Below are 13,130 nucleotides of genomic sequence, written 5' to 3' on the forward strand. Positions count from 1 at the left end.
CATTATGTTCTTCATTTTTATCTTATGGAATGCTCAAAACAACTGCAAAAGGCACGTATTAATTTGTTAATTCTCATTTTACAAAATAAGAACTAAGTAACATACCAGAGCACACAGATATTAAGAGGTGAGGCTGGGCTTCAGATTTAGGCATTCTAAACCCAGAATTCATATTTCAGCATTTATACTCAACTGTCTTCCACAGGATAGCAGGCAATCATTTCACTTACATGTGTAGAATCCCTAATAGTAGGAACAAACTAGGAAATAAATATTACATAAACCTACCTAGCAAAATCTAGGAAGGCAGATATGATTTATTCATCACAATGTGTTTATGTTAACTCTCGATACTTTTATTATTCTAATACCTTTCCACTTTCGCACGTCTCTTCTCTTTAGTAAGTAGTATGATGATTAGAACTTTTTTCTTTCTTCCCTGTCCTAAAGTAACTGCAGGGACAGCACATTTTCAAATGGTGATATATTCTGAAAATACTAGAAAACAACAAAATGGATCTGCAGTCAAACACTACTTCCTATTACTTTTCATTTTTCTATCAAAGGATCATTCATACATTAATATCTCATTCTAAGATATAAAATGTGTTGTTTGTGAGCGAGCAGTACATTTTTTTTATTGTTTTCTTTCTATTGCATACTTTTCAAAGTGCTAACATTAAGTTTCTGCAAATCAAATTCTATTTTGACATACAGCCTTTTAAGTGCCAAAAAGGAAATCATGCAAGAAGCACTAGATTTAAAGACTACAAAAAGTTGTGAAAATATGGAATGCCAAGTTCTAAGAAATGCACATTTTTCATGCTTTGTTCTAAGAAGACAGTATCAGAGTAGCATGTAAGACATTTCTTCAGCTCTCTGTAGCTACTTTATTTCTTGGTAACATCTTTAAAGCATCCGAAGATGCAAAAAAGAAGAACAAATGGATCTATAGAGAGAATTTTCTTTTTTTTTCTTTTACTACATACTTATTGTGCCATGATTTTTCTAGATGTCAAGGATCCAGTCCGCTGCCCTGAAGGAAGTTACATTTGACAGGCAGGGGTCAACAAATAAGAAAGCAAATGCATAACAAGAGCTCACAGAGTAGTAAGTGCTGTGGAGAAAATCACAGATAGCACTATGAAAGACAGGACTGTGCAGGCTAGGGAGCAAGAAGCAGGCACACAGTCAGCCAGAGCCCAGGCTGGGTGGTCAGCAAAAGCACCTCTGAAAAACATAACATAGACACTGATGCTAAAAAGAAGAGAAGCAGCCAGCTATGTGCATGCTAAGCGCAGAGGCCCAGAAGAGGGAATGAACTTGGGCAGCCCAAGGAACCCAAAGAATAGCTTGTGATGTAGAGTGCCAGGCAGGGGCACCAGACTCTAATAGAAGATGACTTCTGGGCTCAGAATAGATCACAGTGGATGGATCACAAGGTAAATAGCCAAGGTCAAGAGACTGAAGGAACTCTCAAAGAAATGGGGAGCCACACAAGTATTTCATGTGAGATGACACAACCTTTTACATTTCAAAAATTATACTTGTGCTGCTCTCAGGAAAACAAATTATTGGAGGGCAAGGGAAGAAGCAAGATCTGGTTAGAAATTTGTATGAAGGCAATCTAATGAAAAGATGAAGATAGCTTAGATGGGCGTAGTGGAGACGGTACAAAGAAGGATTTAAAATGTACTTTGGAGGTAGACTTGACTAAACTTTCTGAAAGAATGGACATGAGGGGTGAATGAAAGGGAGGAAGCAAAAATGATGCCAAGAGTTCTGGCCCAGGTAACTGGTTAGATGATAGAAGAAATCATGACATAGAAGAAACCAAACAAGAAAGTTCTGGGTCTGAGCATGATTCTTAAGTTTTGCTTTTGATATCTAAGTACCTGTTAAATAGCCAATGAAGATGACTGAGTGGGTTTAGGGAAAAGTTTAGAGCAAGAGATAAAAACTTGGCAGTCACTCACACATACTTGGTGTTTCAATCTATGGGACTAGATGAAATCATCATGGAGTTGGTGGTGGGGAGGAAGAGGACAGGATAGGAGGGGAAATAAAAGAGTGTGAGAGAAACAGAAAGAGTGGGGAGAGAGAGAGAGAGAGAGGAGACCATGCATCTGCAAGTGAGCACAGATGGATAAACAAGCCCTCAAACTAAACATCTGGGCAATGTAACATTTAGATGTTAAGGAAGCAAGGATTCAGCCAAAAACACTAAGGAGGAACAGCCAGTGAGGTAGAGGGGAAATGTAAATTCACCTCTTCCATGCATAGAACCTTGACAGATAACCTTCTAACAACTGCAGCCAAAAAGTACTTTCTGGCATTTTTCACCTATAGCATTGCTCCTAGAACTACTTATTTGCTTGCTAAGGTTGGATGTAAACAATACTTTTCTAGAATAATTTCCACAGTGTTTTAACAACAAAATCAAGCAACACCATCTCATAAGCACAGGCCCCTGCAGGTTATCAATCTCTGTGCATATCTGGGGGAGAACTGCAACAGAACCATGAACCTGACCTTCCTGTTTCACCATCGCACCTGCTGGCCTTGCTGTTACTGTGTTCCATCATTTTCACCCTTATCACATTCAAGGCCATATCTTGTGATGAATAAATTTAAGATAAGTTTCATTCCCTGTTTCCTTCTGGATGGGCACAATCTTATAAAAGTTCTCATAGGTATTTCTCCTATTCTTCCTTTCATTTTGCTAACAAAATCAGAAGACTTTGCCATGGCTTGCTAATTCCCTGTGTGCTCCTTCAACAGAATTCCAATGATTATTAATACTTATTTTAGTTTCTGAGCCACTTTGATTGTAGCTTCTATTTTAACCATCCATCCTTGTTTCATAAACTCAATTAATTACTTTGTATGGTCTCTCTGATTTACCTCCAACTCACTTGTCTTATCTTGTTTATTTTTTAACTCTTCTGGTAGATGCTGAACATATCAAGGGCAGAACTGTGTCTTATTAATCATCACATCTCTTATTTCTAGCATGGTGCCCAGTACTAAATGCATGTGCATTTAATGTGGAATGAACGGATGAATTAAATAATCTACTAGATTAGTTCAAACTGTTCTTTATTGAGTTTGACAAAAATGATTAAGATGTAAAAAGACTGCTTTATTATATTTTAAATAAGACCCTTAGGAAAAACTTTCCTGTTGCTGAGATTCATCAGTGCCTCAAATTTTCCTACCTTCCTTCTATTTGCATATGTAATTTTCATTAGTATGCTAGCATAAGTGCAAGCAATTTTGAGTGACAACAGCTATTCAATTGACATTTGATTTTTTTTTTTCTTTTTATCTTCAGGAACTACCAGTGTGTTTAAACTCAGTAGCAACATTAAATGTTGGATTTTCTCTTTTGCTCAATGTAGCAAAAATTCAATTTTAAAATTCGAAGTACCTACAATTATTATGGAAAGACACTACACACTTTATATTACTATTTTACTAGTCAACTTCATAATTACTTCAACAGTGATTTCACCATTTTTAATCAACTAAACTCTGCTGAAACAGTTAAATATTAGAAATTAATATTTTTTATAGAAATTTTATGAAGTTTGAGAAGTTCTATGACAGTGTGACAAGTACACCAGATGTCTAGAGGCTGCAAATACTTCATTAAAATGAGACAGATATTGTTTCAATGTAGATTATCAAGATTTTATTTCAATTAAAAGATGCTGAGCCTACAGTGCCTCACTTTTTCTGTAAAATTTATGTCAATAGAATACACAGAAGCTAAATCCTGAATCCTCTGGTTCATTTAGTCAGCTGAAGGTCTTGGGAACTCCGATTAAATAAATGACTTGCAGAATATTAACAAGTAAATTAACATTAGAGTTAGAATTTGAAAAATCTCCATTTCTGTTCTCATATCTTCACCACGTAATTTGTTCTTCAATTTGTCACATAGCAAAATGGTGAATTCATAAGATGTATGAAGAATGAAGGGAAAATAAAAGCAGAAATTATAAATATTTCTTCATAGGTCTTGTCTATCAGTATAGACATAGCCAGATTTTTAAAATCTCTTTATCCTAGCTTAGTCAACAACTTATCCTTACTTTCTTTCAGTATATTTTTACATTTATATAATGCTCTATACTTTCTAATTTAGTTACCTCTAAAGTAGAATTTGATTAAGAAGTTAAGTATAGCTAAATTCCAAATAGCATTGTCTCTTGTTTTCTAATTAGGGCACATAAAGAAAAAGACTTAATGCATGACATAGATCCTAACTGTGAAAAACAGTACGATTGCTACAATCTCATAAATGAAGATAGTTTACTAAGTTCTTGAGGTCACTGTATAGGAATGTAGCAAGGTTATTTAATAGGCTTTCAAGTACAAAACCAATATCACTCAGAGGAATTAATTTTAGAGTATTCCCAAATGATAAATGCATGTAAGTGTTTAAAGAAAAACAGTAATTGTAAACATGTCAATACATACTCAGTATTTGATATTATCCAGCCATCTTTTATTTTTGGTTTTAGATAGAATAAATTCAGTCTTCAAATTAAATAACTGACTGATCACAACCATCTCTCAGATTTATCTAGATGTGGAAAAATTTAGTTTCATATTTAAATGATAAGTAGAGTCCTATATAGATAGAAATTATGAAATTAAATTATTGCTCCAGAAGCATCAGTCTTAATATGGGTTAATACACCCATAATCTTTCATATATAGAAAAACAGACACCAGTGAAACCTTTATTGTCAGCCTTTTATGGTAGGAAACATAAAACTGCAACAGAAGAACATTTCTGACTTTACATGTTTTCACTTTAGGAATACAAAGCTAGTAAAGGTAACAGTCCTTCTATGGTCACATATGGTGAAGGCAGGACTATCCCTAAATTGTTAATGAGTCTTATGTACCCCCAAAATCAAGTTTCTTTAAAAAAATGAGCATTAATTCAATATTTGATTATAAATAATATCATTTATATAATCTTGTTTTATTTTCATGGTGAAACTTACTACTTTCCTATAGTTGTTGTTGTTGTCGTTAAGTCGCTTCAGTCGTGTCCGACTCTGTGCGACCCCATAGACGGCAGCCCACCAGGCTTCCCCGTCCCTGGGATTCTCCAGGCAAGAACACTGGAGTGGGTTGCCATTTCCTTCTCCAATGCGTGAAAGTGAAGTCGCTCAGTCGTGTCCGACTCTTCGCGACCCCATGAACTGCAGCCTACCAGGCTCCTCCATCCATGGGATTTTCCAGGCAAGAGTACTGGAGTGGGGTGCCATTGCCTTCTCCGTTCCTATAGTTAATAAATATAATTATCAAAATTTAAGCTAGTTTTGTTCATAGAAAACATGGATGTTTTAACATGAATTTGTTAATCCTGACACCTTAAAATTGAAATTTTGAAATTTGAAAAACATCATAAATGTTCCTCCGAATATTTTAAAAATGTTACAAAGAAAATTTCCTCTATGGAATTTCACTATAAAACATAGACTAAAAATATGACAATTTCTATGGTGATAATTAGTGTGTGATTGTTAATCGTGTTACTATGGTCATTATTTAATAACTTTAATATTCAAAGAGATCTAACTGGTAATTGTATCTTGTATGTATATTTCAAATAACAAATGATACCATGGACTTGCGTGTTTCTTAGAAATGCAATTATGTGTTGTCTAAATTCCTGTAAACATCATGGCAAAGCAGTGCTGACCTTCTCAGGCATTTCCTGGTGTCCTGTTCTCACTGCCTGCCGCACTGTTTCCCTGTTTCATCATGTGGGGAGGTGGGAGTAGGTAATGGAGCTTCTGTTAAAAAAAATTAGAGAACTTTTAAAAATAATGTATTTACTTTAGACTTTCCAAAACACACTGAACTGAACAGGTACAGGAGATGATGAAGTGGGGAGTGGGGGATTGATTAGTCAATATGAACGCATAGGCTGTACTGATGAACACATGAATGGAAGAGAGGAGTTAACATACGCAGCATGTATATGGAGGAAATGCACATGAAAGACTAAATAATGTGAACGAAAACATTAGAACCATGGGACAGATCAGTCAGTCAATCAAGACTTCAAGAACATTCTCTGAGAATCTATTCTTTCTGAATATAGAGCACTAGATTAGAGCAAGTCACTAGAAACTTTCTTTAGATTAACACATTCATTAATCAATACTGTTTTAGTATTGCTGCCCAACATATTATTAACATAGACAAATGAGGACCACCTCTGAAAACAGTAATCAGAAGAGACATGTGCTTAGTTGCTTAGTTATGTCCAACTCTTTGCAACCCCACGGACTGTATTCCACCAGGTCCTCTGTCCACGGGATTTTCCAGGCAAGAATACTGGAGCGGGCTGCCACGTCCTCCTCCAGAGGATCTTCCTGACCCAGGGACTGAACCTGAGTCTTCTGTACCTCCTGCACTGCAATTGGATTCTTCACCCACTGAGCCACTGAGGAAACCCCTATCAGAGAGATGAGGCAGTCACCACATCACAAAAGCCGATACAAATACTCCCAAGTAGTGTGGTGGTACAGAGGAGCCTTTGGAAATGAGAGCGCTATCCTGAAATATCTGAAGGGACGACTTGTCTCACAAAACCTAGGCTTGTTGCATGAGGTGCCAGTGGACTGAACCAACCTCTGAGAAACATACTCCAGGTCATGGGAACCAAAGATGACGCTACACCTGAGTGACCGATCTGGTTACAACAGAGGCAGAGCGGTCTCTTGGCCGTGACACTGTCAGGACGCCAAGTATCAGAGGGCAGGGGGACAGAGTCCATGGCCTGAGAGGTCTAAGTACTGAGCCCAAGTGCATGAGTTACAGTCAGTCCCCAAGTGTGCAGTCCCTCATTCCTGCCTTAAGCCTTTGGTAACATGTGCCCCAAACACTGCAGTTGCTATACTTAAGGACACGGGTTTCAATCATCCACTGTGCAAAATCATTCATGCATTCTCTCACTGCTTGAAGAGCACTATGCTTGGTCAGTACTAGGAATGCTGAGATGAATGATAAAGACCCCTCCCTCAAGTAGCTCAAAAGAACCAGCTTGGGGCCATGTTAAGGAAAGGCACACATTTCTCAGCTTCCTTCTGCTTCCTATGCTATTACCAGTTTTCTTCATCAATAAGATCTTTGAAAATTTATTAGAAGAAAAGCAAAAGTATACACATGAATAAGCTCAAGGCATTTAACATCATCAGTCATCCATTTATAAGGAATGTCAATTCATGACATACTCACTGAGCACCAATTATTTGCCAGGAGTACTTCTAGTTGCTGGTAAAAAAAAAAAAAAAAAAAGAAAGAAAGAAAAACAAAAACACCTGCCCACATTTTTATTACATATACACACATTAGAAGAAACATTTTGTTAACAATGAATTATAAAGTTTGGAAGCAAAACACTTAAAATTAATTTAAAAACCTAATGAATAGTATTATGCAAGCACTATTTGTTACTTAGTATTGAAAAATTTTATGATTCAAACATTTAACAAAGTTAACAGTCAAAAAATAAAGGAGAGCAATAAAATGTTCCAACCACATTTCACATTAAATCTACATGAATACCCTTAACAATGTTGTCAAAAATCAGATTCATAAAGTTATAATGCTGCAGTGGAAAAGCAAAGCAAAGATAAAAATCACCCTAAGTTAACACTTCTGATGAAAATTATGCATCTCTGTTCTCCCCTTCTACCCAAAGAATGTTTACCCCCAAAAACCACTAAAAAAAAAAATCCTTAAGGACCTATGAAAGGAATAGAGACTTTTCCATTGAACACTACTGTTTCATTCGTCATTCCAAGACACTGGGGACTGGTGGTGGAAGTATGGTGGCCACAGTTACACTCACTAGCCATGTGGTCTGAGGCAAAGTACTTACTTCTCTGCTTTGTCTTTTTTCTCTTCCCTGCTGCTGCTGCTACTGCTGCTAAGTCGCTTTAGTTGTGTCCAACTCTGTGTGACCCCACAGACAGCAGCCCACCAGGCTCCCCCGTCCCTGGGATTCTCCAGGCAAGAACACTGGAGTGGGTTGCCATTTCCTTCTCCGATGCATGAAAGTGAAAAGTGAAAGTGAAGTCACTCAGTCGTGTCTGACTCTAGCGACCCCGTGGACTGCAGCCTACCAGGCTCCTCCGTCCATGGGATTTTCTTAAAGTACTGGAGTGGGGTGCCATTGCCTTCTCCGTCTCTTCCTTGCAGGGGAGGTAAAAAAAATAGTTGATCCTTGAATGACTGGGAGGTTAGGGGTATCTACCCTCTTGTAGTCAAAAACCCATATAACCTTACCATCTTCACTCTTTGCTCAGTTCTGAATCTATGGATTCAACCAACCACAGATCACATGCTACTATAGTACATTTCTATTGAAAAAAATATGCATGTTAGTGGATCCACACAGTTCACACCAATGTTGTTTATGGAACAACTAGATTCATAGGGTTAGTGTGAAAATTAAATGAGCTAACACATGAAAAGGATTTAAGACTTTTTAAAGCACATAATAGGTGTTTATGTGTATTAAATTGGAAGAGCACTACAGCAACTATGCATGTTGAAATCTTTACCAACAGAGGTTCTCAGAACACTCTAAATGAAGGGGGAAAAAAGGTGCAAATGAACTTATTTACAAAAGAGGAGTCACAGATGTAGAAAACAAACTTATGGTTACCAGGGGATAAGGGATTGGGGGGGTGAAGATAAACTGGGAGATTGCAATTGACATTCAGACTCCTATATATAAAACAGATGACTAATAAGAAACTACTGTATAGCACAGGGAACTCTACTCAGTACTCTATATTGGCTTATATGGGAAAAAATCTAAAAAAGAGTGGATATATGTACATGTATAACTGATTGACTTTGTTGTACTCCTAAAACTAACACAATACTATAAATCACCTATACTCCAATAAAAATTTTCAAAAAATAATTCTGAACCAAGCACCTAAATTTGGCATTCATCAACCCTGTGGACTGTAGCTCACTAGGCTCCTCTGTCCTTCGAATACTCTAGGCAAGAATACTAGGGTGGGTAGCCATTCCCTTCTTCAGGGGATCTTCCCTGACACAGGGATGGAACATGGACCTCCTGCATTGCAGGCAGATTCTTTACAGTCTGAACCACTAGGGAAGCTCCTGTCATTCATTAATCTGGATCAAATATTCCCCCGGGCAATACAACAGCAAAGCTGCGATACTTGGTACCTATATATTTTTTTTTTCTTTTTTTTTCTGTACAGTTCTTCTGTGTATTCTTGCCACCTCTTCTTAATATCTTCTGCTTCTGTTAGGTCCATACCATTTCTGTCCTTTATCGAGCCCATCTTTGCATGAAATGTTCCATTGGTATCTCTAATTTTCTTGAAGAGATCTCTAGTCTTTCCCATTCTGTTGTTTTCCTCTATTTCTTTGCATTGATCACTGAGGAAGGCTTTCTCATCTCTTCTTGCTATTCTTTGGAACTCTGCATTCAGATGCTTATATCTTTCCTTTTCTCCTTTGCTTTTTGCTTCTCTTCTTCTCACAGCTATTTGTAAGGCCTCCCCAGACAGCCATCTTTTTTGCATTTCTTTTCCATGGGGATTGTCTTGATCCCTATCTCCTGTACAATGTCACGAACCTCCATCCATAGTTCATCAGGCACTCTATCTATCAGATCCAGTCCCTTAAATCTATTTCTCACTTCCACTGTATAATCATGAGGGATTTGATTTAGGTCATATCTGAATGGTCTAGTGGTTTTCCCTACTTTCTTCAATTTAAGTCTGAATTTGGCAATAGGAGTTCATGATCTGAGCCACAGTCAGCTCACGGTCTTGTTTTTGCTGACTGTATACAGCGTCTCCATCTTTGGATGCAAAGAATATAATCAATCTGATTTTGGTGTTGACCATCTGGTGATGTCCATGTGTAGAGTCTTCTCTTGTGTTGTTGGAAGAGGGTGTTTGCTATGACCAGTGTGTTCTCTTGGAAAAACTCTATCAGCCTTTGCCCTGCTTCATTCTGTATTCCAAGGCCAAATTTGCCTGTTACCTCAGGTGTTTCTTGACTTCCTACTTTTGCATTCCAGTCCCCTATAATGAAAAGGACATCTTTGTTGGGTGTTAGTTCTAAAAGGTCTTATAGGTCTTCATAGCACCATTCAACTTCAGCTTCTTCAGCATTACTGGTTGGGGCATAGACTTGGATTACTGTGATATTGAATGGTTTGCCTTGGAAACGAACAACATTCTGTTGTTTTTGAGATTGCATTCAAGTACTGCATTTCCAACTCTTTTGTAGACCATGATGGTTCCTCCATTTCCTCTAAGGGATTCCTGCCCACAGTGGTAGATATAATGGTCATCTGAGTTAAATTCACCCATTCCAGTCCATTTTAGTTCGCTGCTTCCTTCACGACCAAGATAATCACGATGTGATCACTCACCTAGAGCCAGACATCCTGGAATGTGAAGTCAAGTGGGCCTTAGAAAGCATCACTATGAACAAAGCTAGTGGAGGTGATGGAATTCCAGTTGAGGTATTTCAAATCCTGAAAGATGATGCTGTGAAAGTGCTGCACTCAATATGCCAGCAAATTTGGAAAACTCAGCAGTGGCCACAGGACTGGAAAAGGTCAGTTTTCATTCCAATCCCAAAGAAAGGCAATGCCAAAGAATGCTCAAACTACCACACAATTGTACTCATCTCACATGCTAGTAAAGTAATGCTCAAAATTCTCCAAGCCAGGCTTCAGCAATAGGTGAACCGTGAACTTCCAGATGTTCAAGCTGGTTTTAGAAAAGGCAGAGGAACCAGAGATCAAATTGCCAACATCTGCTGGATCATCGAAAAAGGAAGAGAGTTCCAGAAAAACATCTATTTCTGCTTTATTGACTAGGCCAAAGCGTTTGACTGTGTGGGTCACAATAAACTGTGGAAAATTCTTCAAGAGGTGGGAATACCAGACCACCTGACCTGCCTCTTGAGAAACCTGTATGCAGGTCAGGAAGCAACAGTTAGAACTGGACATGGAACAACAGACTGGTTCCAAATAGGAAAAGGAGTACGTCAAGGCTGTATATTGTCACCCTGCTTATTTAACTTCTATGCAGAGTACATCATGAGAAACGCTGGACTGGAAGAAACACAAGCTGGAATCAAGATTGCCGGGAGAAATATCAATAACCTCAGATATGTAGATGATACCACCCTTATGGCAGAAAGTGAAGAGGAACTAAAAAGCCTCTTGATGAAGGTTAAAGAGGAGAGTGAAAAAGTTGTCTTAAAGCTCAACATTCAGAAAACGAAGATCATGGCATCTGGTCCCATCACTTCATGGGAAATAGATGGGGAAACAGTGGAAACAGTGTCAGATTTTATTTTTGAGGGCTCCAAAATCACTGCAGATGGTGATTGCAGCCATGAAACTGAAAGACACTTACTCCTTGGAAGGAAAGTTATGACCAACCTAGATGGCATATTCAAAAGCACAGACATTACTTTGCCAACAAAGGTCCATCTAGTCAAGGCTATGGTTTTTCCAGTGGTCATGTATGGATGTGAGAGTTGGACTGTGAAGAAAGCTGAGTGCTGAAGAATTGATGCTTTTGAACTGTGGTGTTGGAGAAGACTCTTGAGGGTCCCTTGGACTGCAAGGAGATCCAACCAGTCCATTCTAAAGGAGATCAATCCTGGCTATTCTTTGGAAGGAATGATGCTAAAGCTGAAAGTCCAGTACTTCGGCCACCTCATGTGAAGAGTTGACTCATTGGAAAAGACTCTGATGCTGGAAGAGATTGGGGCCAGGAGGAGAAGGGGACGACAGAGGATGAGATGGCTGGATGGCATCACCGACTCAACGGACATGAGTTTGGGTGAACTTCAGGAGTTGGTGATGGACAGGGAGGCCTGGCGTGCTGCAGCTCGTGGGGTCACAAAGAGTCGGACACGACTGAGTGACTGAACTGAACTGAACTGAACTGATATATTCTTTCTCACAGTGAAGTGCCAAAATCTAAGTGTGCTGCCAGAATTCCCCAGCTTCATAATTGACGCCACTTTTTCCATTTTGACAGTATAGATTCTGTCTTGCTTTGGCAAAGACTGTTTGGCTTTGCATAGTGGAAAAACCTATTACTAAACCACTCCAGCCATAACTTGTGGTCTTATTCAACAACAGAGCCCTTTTATCAAACACAAGCTAAACAAGTCCTTCCTTCCTTTCCCTATGTATTTTAGACACAGTCTCAGACTAGGCTAACAGCAAAATGAAAAAGGTTTGAAAATTATCTGTTAAATACTGAGTAAATCATTAAGCTATATTTCAATTATCCAGAGTATTATTACCCAATCTAGAAGGAAAATGTCTAAACTTTATACTTGGAATCACTATCGGGAAATAACAGAAGATGATGTGAATTTGTTAGAGGAAAGAGTACCAAACTTGAATTCATGACCAATGTGCATTTATGTTTTTCGCATTCCCAGAATTAATCAATGTCCACAATCTGTTTTGATAACTCTGTCTTGAGTATTTGCTTATCCTTCCAATAAGATGGAGAAATGCCCACAGGATGAGAACTGAATGTTGAACAGGTTACTCCTGAGTCATGGGTTTTACACTGAATGTGTCACATTATCGTGTCTCCTTTATGATCACTATCATATGCATTTGTACAATGTGTCATGTGCACAGGGTCACAGTCTGGTTACAGAAGAAAAGATGTCTCTGTATGAAACCATCAGATTTATCTAGGAATTGAACATACACCTATAACCCACAATCTACAAATATCCATCAACTGAATCCCTGTGGATGAGTACTCTGCGAAGGAAAGCATCATTCAAATTCTAGTCAGTATGCAACTGGCTGCACTCAAAGTTCCTCTAGGGAAGCGATAAACTTGTTCATTTTCATAGCACCAGAATCTAAGAATCAAAGGAGATTTGTTTATTGGCTGAACAAACTTAATTAAATTTCACCTCTTAGGCTAAGTAGCAGAGGGCTATTGATTCTAGCCCACATTTTAAATAAATCATGTGTCTGGATATAAAGACTTAAAATGCAAGGTTCTGTTTCATTTTTAACAACCATTACTTAAATGATGCAT

The 13,130-nt window shown here is 38.2% G+C and overlaps 1 protein-coding gene across 9 annotated transcripts in view; it reads right to left on the reverse strand.

Annotated features, from left to right (window-relative positions):
* PRR16 (proline rich 16) overlaps positions 1–13,130 on the reverse strand; it is a 1,143,323-nt gene that overhangs the window by 244,519 nt on the left and 885,674 nt on the right. Inside the window, exons 2-3 of one of the 9 annotated variants that reach the window (XM_086410724.1) lie at positions 5,726–5,819; positions 5,022–5,302 (exon numbers count right to left, since the gene is read on the reverse strand). The exons of 7 other annotated variants lie outside the window; for them this stretch is intronic. Coding sequence is in view for 1 of the 2 variants with exons in the window: in XM_086410720.1 (XP_086266846.1) it covers positions 5,726–5,737 (12 nt within the window). In the remaining variant the exon portion in view is untranslated. The remainder of the gene's footprint in view (positions 1–5,021; positions 5,303–5,725; positions 5,820–13,130) is intronic. One more of the 9 variants, XM_086410720.1, reaches the window with a different exon arrangement.

Source organism: Bos grunniens, chromosome 7 (assembly GCF_055505025.1).
Source record: "Bos grunniens cultivar Pamir isolate PY7600 chromosome 7, Bosgru_T2T1.0, whole genome shotgun sequence".
Lineage (NCBI taxonomy): Eukaryota > Metazoa > Chordata > Mammalia > Artiodactyla > Bovidae > Bos > Bos grunniens.